We start from the raw sequence: 9,757 nt of genomic DNA, 5'->3' as shown, positions 1-9,757 counted from the left end.
TTACGGGCGGGGGTTGGGTCTGCGTGGAGGAGAGAAAAAAAAAGGGTGAGTGGTGCCCCTTAAAATTCGAAAGGGTTTAGATGAGGGAGGAGGAGAGAGGCATACGCGGTTGCGGCGGGAAGGCATTGAGAGTGCGGATGCGGCAGCGGAGGAGAGGCAGAGAGGGAGGAGGAGCAGGATGAGGCGGCAGGGCGCATGCAGAGAGAGGAGGGAGGAGGACGTGAAAAAAGGCTGCAGATGGGGTGGGACGAGCGAGGGGAGAAATTGTTGGATGGACGCAAAGAGAAGGTGACCCACATGTCGGGAGCGAGGGATTTCGGGGGCGTGGGATTCAGGTGTGTGTAGGACTCATTACCTACTTTTTAAGTAGGAGAGATATGGGGATCTTTTGTCGGTTCAGTTAAAAAAATACTTGCAATCTTTGTTGGCTAGAGATGATTAAAAATGAATGGAAATTCATCTTTTTTTGACACGGGGTAACCCCATCTCCTTTATATATCATAACGGAATTCAGTTCATACAGAGAGTCATTACAGCAACTAAGGTACTGAAATGTGCGATAGACCATAGCAACGTTAACCAGAAAAACTAGAGCTATATAGAGTTCAAACAGACCAGCAAGCAGCATAACAGAACTAACACAAAAGCCACATGGAAACTGAAGATTAGGCTGCGGCTGAACGGAAATTCCATCTCTTTTTTTTCACGCAGGAGAAAAAAAAGAGTAAGATAAGAAGATGTGAAATGAAATGCAAGGAGATCTATGTTTCAGTGTTGTCTCTGAAGAAAGAAAGGAAATCCAAAGTTTTCCAAGTACAAGTGCGGCAGCGAGAGTAAATGGTGATGCGCCCACCACATTGATTTCGGTCCTTTCAAGATTGGCTGCTGCTAGGATGATGTTCATCGATTGAATGGAATGGAATGGCTCCTCATCGTGGAGCTCTAACAACAAAATCAGGGAGGAGGTGCACAAAAAGTCCAATTTTTGGATCCTGATGAATTAATATCAAGCCACTTGTTTTGACCAATAGAGTATATATATCAAGGGTTTAGATTAGAGATTCGCTTAAGGTTTCTATATGTTAAGCTATTATTACAAAATGAGGCTCCATTTTCCATTACACTTCCTTTTCTTTAAAAAAAATTACTGTTTAGAGAGAAAACATCGTTTTGAGGAAAAAAAATCTCAATAAGGAACAATATAACACCCAACGTAAGAGTAAATTACATAAATCAGCTAAATACATGTGTGTTGCAACGAATACATAAACATTGGATGTAGTAATATTAATCACAAACTCAAGATATTGAGATATGGATGTGCTATAGGAGCGCCGCTAAACAAATATATCAGGAGTGATACCGTAGTTTGATTTCAGATGGAATCTAAAAAATGAGAAGGAGATTATTCACTAATTTTCCTCTTAATTTTTTATTTATTTTTATTAATAAAATATGTCTCATATCCATTGTCGGTAACAAAGCTAGATGATAAAAGTGAATAAATTATTCAAATTTTAGAGTTTTTTAATAGATAGGAGGAGAATAAGGAAAGATATGATACCAGAATTTATCCGTATTTTATATAGCAGAGATAGAAGAGATTTTCAGCTGCAAAGCGAATAATCCAAAAATTCTCTCTTCTTTTTTCATCAAGAGAAGAGAGAAAGAATCAACTAGGCTAAAAGAAGGAACGGAAAAAAAGAATATGGGTCCATTCGTTAACAATATGGGCCCACTCAAAGCCGAATTACCCAAACGCTATCCTCCTCTCTTCAGTGCTCGCCACTCAGCCCAATGGCAGCTGCGACGGTGCCGCCGCCGCCGGCGATCCTCTCCGCCCTCCTGCGCCGCCACACCCTTCGAGCTTCTTCCTACCCGAGATGTCTTTCCTCTGACGCGAGCATCGAGGCGGCGGAGCTGGGGAGCCGGAGGGGAGGCCACGGAGGGACGCGCCTGGAAGAGGCTGTGCCCGCCGGGGAGGCGCGCTCGCGGCTCGACGCGTGGATCGCGGCGCGGCTGGGCAGCGGGGGCGTCAGCCGCGCGCGCGTGCAGGCCAGTATCCGCGCCGGCCTCGTCGCCGTCAATGGCCGTCCGGTCTCCAAGGTGTCGCGGTTCACCTTAACCTGGTTTGCCTCCTGAAAAGTTTCATCTCTGTGTTAGTAGACCATTACAATACTACTGCTTAAACACGGGTTAATTGGTAGCTTAAACTATAACTTCTTATGTTGTAAAGACTGACAGACTGAATAATTCACTAGACATATGAGGTCATGAGGCAGCAGTTGTATTAGTGGCTACTATCCAGGAGTAGTACATAAGCCACACTGTTAATTGCAGTTGCATGTTAAGTTATTAACTTTTTATAGTTCTTGTTTGTCTATTCTTGCCCTTGAGTTTTTGTCGAGTCTTAGGTTGCCATGCTTCGCTTTGTGCTAGTAGGTTTCGTATATGGTGAAGGGAGGGGACCTGGTCAGTTGCACGGTGTCGGAGCTACAACCACTGAGAGCAGAGGCGGAGGACATTCCGCTAGACATCGTTTACGAGGATGACTATGTTCTTGTTGTGAACAAACCGGCTCATATGGTTGTTCACCCAGCACCAGGGAATGCAAATGGCACCTTAGTCAATGCTATACTTCACCACTGCAGGATTTCCACATTTACCTGCTTAGCACGCAATTCAAGTGGCGATGAATGCCCAGATTCTTCAGATGACGATTTTGATGTATTTGATGTTGATCAATTTACTACCGATGAAGTAAGTTCAGAGGTCCGGGAAGCTCTTGTGCGTCCTGGTATTGTACATAGGCTTGATAAGGGTACAAGTGGACTTCTTGTTGTCGCAAAGGTACTGACTTATCAGTCCTAACACCAAAATGAAAATAATAATCCGGCACTTCAAATCTTCAATAAGTTTGATGAAGTTTGCTCATGATTGTAATTGCTAGATGTTACTCTGTTAAATTCTTGTTTCCTTTAGTGCTAGCAGAATATAATCCATACTTATGCTGAACTCTCCCCTTTTTGACAGGATGAGCATTCTCATGCTCAATTAGCAGAACAGTTCAAGCTGCATACAATTCGTAGGGTATACATCAGTCTTTCTTGTGGGGTACCTAATCCAAATTCTGGCAGGGTCGAAGCGTCTATTGCTCGTGATCCTAACAATCGGATTCGTATGATTGCTATTGCTGGATCAGGCCACAGATATGCACGGCATGCTGCTAGTAGGTGATTCATGCTTGTCCGCCCTTTTCATTTGATTCCATATATGATGTTGCTTCTCCAGGCTGTTTTACTTGAGTTAAAACAACACTCAGGTCTTGACCAACAATATTATTTATGTAGATATAAACTATTTGTCTTGTTGCCAGAAAAGTGCACAATTAGCAGAACCAGTCCATTTCAACTTCTTAATTATTACTGCCTCTGCATATAGTGATGAGAGTGATAGCCTGGAAGCTCCAGGCAAAATAGTCACAAAGGCTCTGCTGATGCGTTAAATCCGGTCATAACAATGAGTTTATATTTACACTCGTTTAATTGATTTCCACAATTTCCTGTACCATACTAGTATCTAGTAGGTCGTCATGGTTGTGTGACAATAACTAAAGGTTTTAGCTACAAATTTTGGATTAAACAGAAAACAGTTAAAGTAAAGTATTTTTCAGACTCCAAACCTGCTTTTAGTTTCGTATCCTCAAATGTAAGTCAGCTCACTTAGGAAACATATGTTATTTCAAAAAATTCTACAGGTACAAAGTAAGAGAGGTCTTTGCCGGTGGTGGATCAGCACTAGTAGAATGGAGATTGGAGACGGGCCGCACTCACCAGGTAATTGCGTCCCAAGATAGCCCCATTTTTAAAAGGGAAGTGTCAGAACTAAAGAAATAAACACTTTCGTGATCTTTAATTCTTTACTAATGTGTATATATTGTTTGGATTGCATCTGTGTTTTTGTGTTCTAGCAATAGAAAATATTACAACCGTTAACTTTGATTTCCATGTACTGCAGTTCTCAATTTCAGGAGACAGGAAATGCTATTTAAATATGAACAGTTCGCTTATTTAGTTTTTATCTTGAGATGATGATTTTTAGATCCGAGCGCATGCAAAGTATCTAGGGATCCCTCTTCTTGGTGATGAAACATACGGAGGTACCAAAAGCATGGCTTTGTCATTTTTGAGATCAAGAACTCCTTCAAGATATCATAATGATCTTTCGAATCTGATATCAAAAGTAGACAGACCGTGCCTCCATGCTGCATTGCTTGGGTGGGTATTGTACCATACGTATCTTTTTTTTTTTTTTTTGCTTTGTTGTGTGATTATCTTTTTCTCTTCAGATTCAAGCATCCACATTCAGGGAAGATACTTGAATTCTCATGCCCCCCACCAGACGATTTTGCTGAGGTACTTGATGAACTGCGACGTGTGACACCAAGTGATGGCCAAAATGGTGATGTTGTTGTTCAATAACAATTGTGTGCTTAATGCAAAGTGGGCCAGAAACAGCTTAGTATGTGGTATGTCTGATGTGAGGTCTTTTATCCGAGTTCTGAGGCGATCATTGATTGAGCTAGGGGCAGAACTGCCGACGGGCCCCTCACGTTTATCAACATCTTCAGTGAGGGACGGGAAGAATCTGGGAATGGTGAACCAACCATGAGAAAGACTTGAGCATTTTTTAGGGACCTAGAAAACAGGGTTTTGGCACTTTTGTATGGTTAATTAATTTTGGTTTTTTTTTTGGGTTATGGTGGTAACCAAGAACTGGCAATTTAATGTTCAAAGCATTTGGTAGAACGGTCCTGGATATCTGAAGCCATGTATTGCTAAGACTTTGATTAATCTTCATGATGGAAAATGCACGAAGAAAATAGTTTGACATGATATGCTGTGTGGAAAAAAAAAGATCCTGCTACCTGACCTGGTGCCTTTTGGCTTACAAGCAGTTGGTACCCTACTTACCACATGGATATTTTACAGCAGCTCCATTGTTTTGTTGTAACAAAATTGTTCTACCGTTGTCTTTTGACCTGATACTGGTGCCTAAATCAGGTTTCAATGGGGTTTTTCGGAAATGCTCAGGGATGCAAACAAGCTCCAATTCTGAACTGCTGTGTAGAGAAGTAGATAATCTTCAAAATAAAGTTGGGATGGTATGTTCGTAGTGGATTGGAACTGCATAAACATGTATTCCATATGGGCAGCTAAAACATGTCAAAGTAATGCATTCGACAAAGGAGAAAGCAAACCATTTATAGTGTCTAGTACAAGGGAATATGAACAGATCAGCATATTAACGGTAGAATTGTTTGGGAAGTTGCACATATCCGAGCAGCAAGTTTTTACACCGGCAGGTTGAGCATAACACCAATCTGATCATGCACTAGCAAGATGTGCCTAACACTAATCTGGTCTTTATGTGTGAAAAACATAGCTAAAAGACATCACGGCATGTTCTATCTTCAGCAGTAGAACTGCAAATGAACTACAGGAATCCCAATGAATTATTTTTAAGCAAGAAGCCCGATGAATCTGATGAAATCAGGATGATCACTTCTGCTTCTTAGATTTCTTTGGCGGGTTGCTGACAAGTGTTTCACCCTCGTCATCGGATAAGCCATCAATGGACTCATCAGGGACGTCATTTGGGGCATTATGTTTGGTGATGTACTCCTTGAGGATCCCCATGCTCTTCTCCTTCATTGCAGCCAGCTGCTCCGACAGGACACCAGACTCGGAACTGATAGCAAATGATTCCGTACCAAGAACCAGGTTTGCTTTCACTCTTGGATCAAGACTCGGTGTCGCAGTGTTTGCCTGGCCTTCCATCACCAAAGGCCTCTGCAGACAAGATTTGGACCAAAAGATAGCGGAAATTGTGATAAGCATGGCAGGTCAACACAAACGATTTGTAACATCAAGCATGAACACAGCATAGAGCTACCCAGCTGCAGAAGCTAGATGACTTAACAATAAATTTAGACAAGGAGGTAAGGTGACATAAAGTCATCGATGCAGAATTTAGGACCTTGGGACTCCACTATGGTGCTATGCATAGCTGAAATTGGACAAGTATACAGGTTTTCCCCTTATTAATAACTGAATGAACGTTGCTGATGCAAAGAAATACTACAGTTCATTGAATTGCTCAGCGCACGGCACATCTGTGCAGTGAGAACCCAATCACCACACCACTAGTCGTTTGAATTGTGCTGGAACGTGAACCAAGACTCGAGCAGCTCGCCATCAGCAGCTACATCCTGAAGCTGTAGTCAGCTACAATTCGGTCACACCAACGCCCCAAGAAGGGAAAGAGGAGCGGAGATTTGGGTCAATCTCGAGCCTCCCGAGTCCCGACCAAGGCTCGGGGAGGAGCTGTAACTTGTAAACCCTAAGCCCTACACGCAGTAAAAAACTGCACCAGCGCGCAATAGAGAACGGGAGTACCGAGAGATCTTCAGACCTTGGGTTCGTCTCCAGCCGGCAGGGAATCGGGGAGAGACGGCGAGCCGATTGCCGGCCGGCGTGCGCGCGTTAGGGCAGGGCAGCTCGCTCCTCCAGCCACGAAATCTTGCGGCGTCGCGCACGGCTGGGCTTCCAACAACGATGGTCTCCCTAGCCCGTTCTGGCTAGACGGCCCGTTTATGACATAAAGGGTGTGTTTGGTTCGTGACTAGTTTTATAGAGTTATCGTATAAATAAAGTGTTTATGTTTGATTGATTAATTTTGAAGTTGTACGAGTGGAGGTAAAAATTAAGATTGTAATTGTTACTCGTACGAAGATAATTTTATGACACTGATAAGTAAGTCTGTTTGAACGAGCTTGTATCTATCGGATCATAATAATATCGTATATTTATATATGTCAAATTAAGTTGCATGAGTAGATATAGACAATGAAGTAGGTTTCTTTTTTAATTCTACATATTCGATGGATCTGAGACGAAGAAGATACAAGAAACCAAATAAACACACCCAAAAACATCTACTCCAGAGTCCGGGCAATGGCTTCCAGAAGATGGCAAGGGTTCTCCTAAAAAAAGAGATGAAAAAGAAAAGGAGTTGGCCATGAGACGACCAGACACACTTATTTTACCGGTATTATTGGTCCTCGGCTTACTCGCTTTAGAACCGATTCCTGCTACCACTACATGAACAACGAACGCATTCTGATCCGAGCAGTTTCAGTAGATTCGATGTCGACGTACACATCAGCAATTCAGCAAGGCCAGGGCAGCCTAGCTAACTAACAAAGCATCCAGCAGTGTCTTCTCTCTCACCGTCATCGATCCCAGTAGATTCTATGTCACCTAGTGGCATATCCAGCATCAACAAGTAAGGAGCGCTCTCTCTTCATCCTCCTCTTCTTCTCTCTTCCATGTCCAGAAATTAAGCTCCGATCAATCAATCGCTCCCCGGTCGCTTTTCCCCCTTTCTCCTGCAACGGATGGACGCCGTTCTCTTGCGATTAATAATTAAGATCCGAGCTAGTGTGGTTCTTATCCTATTCTATTCTACCAGAAACTGCTGTTGTTTGCTGCTGCTGGCCAATGTAATTTGAGAGCAACAAAAGCCGCATGCAAAGCTGCCTGGCCGTGAAACGAACAGAACATGGCGAGCAATGAGCACCTAGCCTTTGCTTGGTCGCCTGTGGAAGTGGATGATCGTGCGCATTACTGACACATGCGTCGAGATGCTGAAAGAATAATCTTGGTTTGTAAATTCGATCGAGCAAAAACAAGTGGGAGGGGAATATATGTTCTTGAGGTTAAAAAAATGCAGTATCTAGCTAGTGCAGCGGTATTTTCTTTGCACGATGCAAAAATGCTGATTAAGCTATTCCTTGCCATGGTTAAACCTAACTATGGAGCTAATAGTTTCGTGGATGAGTGGCGCATTAAACTTTGTCGTTTGAATTTTCAGCTGCTAATATGCAGGTGACACGGATGTTGATTCTCATTGCCATTATGCGCTTTGGTAGGCTACCATTGTCCCGTCTGATTGATATTCTTCCACTAAATCAGCTACGTACTGTATATCTTCTCTTTCTCAAGAGCCAAGAATCAAAGATCAACATGAGTGCATGACCCCGGAAAGATGCAATTTATAATGCTGATAACTTCAGGTGCCAGTCAACACAGATCAGAAGAGCCTAGGAGGACAGTTATATATAGTACAGTAACATTGTTACGAGATCATCGGCCATGGTATAATGTAATTCTGCAGCGTCAAGGTTAAATTCTCCAGGTTTAATGAAATTAAGATCATCGGCACTCTTCACCATACCATGGCGCTGATGCATGATTGAAATGCCCAATTAAGCAGCACCAGCAAGTATACTATTTTGGAATGCACTAAAAGAACTATCTCTAACCGATGAGCTGAAGGACAAGATGCTCAAAATCAAAACATGATCTCCTAAAAAAATACTCGTAATAGCAAAACATGATCTCCTAAAAAAATACTCGTAATAGCAAAACATGATCTTGACGGACGGTCAACAGTTCTTTTGCCTCAAAGTAACACTTGTTTTGCTGCCAGGTCAACCTGTACAAAAGCAACGCCCCTGCATCGTGTCAGTTCAGGGGACAGGCAAACACAAAAATTCCACTGAGGACATATGGATGTATGGTTTATCGTAACCGTTTATTTATATTGAGATTCGTGTTAGAAGAATAGATAAAAAAAATCATAAAATATATAAAATAATCAATAGACATGAATATAAAAGGCATGCCTGAGTTACATTTCCTGAAAAGGCCGGCAGTGCTCCGTCAGGCTTTCTTTGTCTCATGGCCGTCGCACAGTGTGTTGATGGAGCACATGCAGCATGCTGCAGGTAGATTGGAAAAGAAGACCTTTTACTACCTTTCCTTTCATCTTGGCTGGGCACTATTATCTAGGGAGATCGGATGGAAGGAGGCAATGGACCAAAGGGAGGGAGAAATGCTATACAGGTCCTGTATCATCCTCTCTCTGTATCAGCAAGCTATGCAGATACTCATGTGATGTTCCAACAGCAGACCATTCTCCTACTGTTCTCTTCAGCAGCATAATAATCTTATCACCGAGGAAGGAGAACATATCCTATGAAGCATGTACAGTCATTCTAGGTTATCAGTTTCGCGTTTGGACCTGAATTTGTTAAGTCATATCGTTCCCAACCAACGTAGCCAAATCAATTCAGTATAAATTTATGAGTTGAATGGATTCAATGACCACAAAGAAACGGTACTTTGACGAGATCTTTTAGGTGTTTGCGAGGTAGCACCTAAAAGACATGAACCGTAGTTGAAGGGTAACTTAGCTATAGGATTTTTTTTAGAAGGAAAAAAAAACATATTTTACTCCCTCTATGTATACCAAAGTTCTATTTAGAAAGCTTAATTCGGTCATGCAAAATGTAAAGTTGTCAACTAGATTTTGAGAAGGCAGCTAAATTAGCAAGAAGGTCAAATATATTCAAATTTGGTGTCACTTGCATCTGCACTGCCGGCAGTCCAATGAACGGGAAGCAGAGCGAGTGACTGGAGCTACAACCACGGCGGTAACTTGCTAACGGCGGCGAGGCGCAGCTCCCTGCCGGCCGGCATCGCCCACTCGGATTGACCAGTGAGTGCACTACACGCCGGCAGATCGATTCCATATGCTCATTCCGTTCCCCCATCTCCAGCCACCGCCTCCGCCTCCTCGCGCCATTTTATTCCCACGTCTCCCTCGCCACCACGCCGCAACCGCAGCCACA

The 9,757-nt window shown here is 42.9% G+C and overlaps 1 protein-coding gene across 2 annotated transcripts; it reads left to right on the top strand.

Moving 5' to 3' along the window:
• The first annotated feature begins 1,704 nt into the window (after positions 1–1,704).
• On the top strand, positions 1,705–4,895 carry LOC133927412 (RNA pseudouridine synthase 2, chloroplastic-like). Of its 2 annotated transcripts, XM_062373873.1 has the most exons (6): positions 1,717–2,106; positions 2,443–2,850; positions 3,034–3,233; positions 3,758–3,836; positions 4,102–4,277; positions 4,349–4,895. In XM_062373873.1, the coding sequence occupies exons 1-6, from the start codon at positions 1,798–1,800 to the stop codon at positions 4,479–4,481; spliced, it is 1,305 nt and encodes a 434-aa protein (XP_062229857.1). In that variant the 5' UTR covers positions 1,717–1,797; the 3' UTR covers positions 4,482–4,895. The 2 variants fall into 2 exon arrangements, with proteins under 2 accessions (XP_062229858.1, XP_062229857.1); XM_062373874.1 differs by lacking the exon at positions 4,349–4,895 and having other exon boundaries at positions 1,705–2,106; positions 4,018–4,249.
• Positions 4,896–9,757: the final 4,862 nt, after the last annotated feature.

Source organism: Phragmites australis, chromosome 8 (assembly GCF_958298935.1).
Source record: "Phragmites australis chromosome 8, lpPhrAust1.1, whole genome shotgun sequence".
Lineage (NCBI taxonomy): Eukaryota > Viridiplantae > Streptophyta > Magnoliopsida > Poales > Poaceae > Phragmites > Phragmites australis.
This window is presented reverse-complemented; position numbering and strand designations above follow the sequence as displayed.

What these genes read in the sequence shown, in the direction of transcription:
- LOC133927412 (XM_062373873.1), top strand. Translation starts at nt 1,798, where the DNA reads ATGGCAGCTGCGACGGTGCCGCCGCCGCCGGCGATCCTCTCCGCCCTC. An exon ending in GACTTCTTGTTGTCGCAAAG is followed by an intron (nt 2,851 to 3,033) that starts GTACTGACTTAT and finishes CCTTTTTGACAG; the next exon opens with GATGAGCATTCTCATGCTCA. An exon ending in GCACGGCATGCTGCTAGTAG is followed by an intron (nt 3,234 to 3,757) that starts GTGATTCATGCT and finishes AAAATTCTACAG; the next exon opens with GTACAAAGTAAGAGAGGTCT.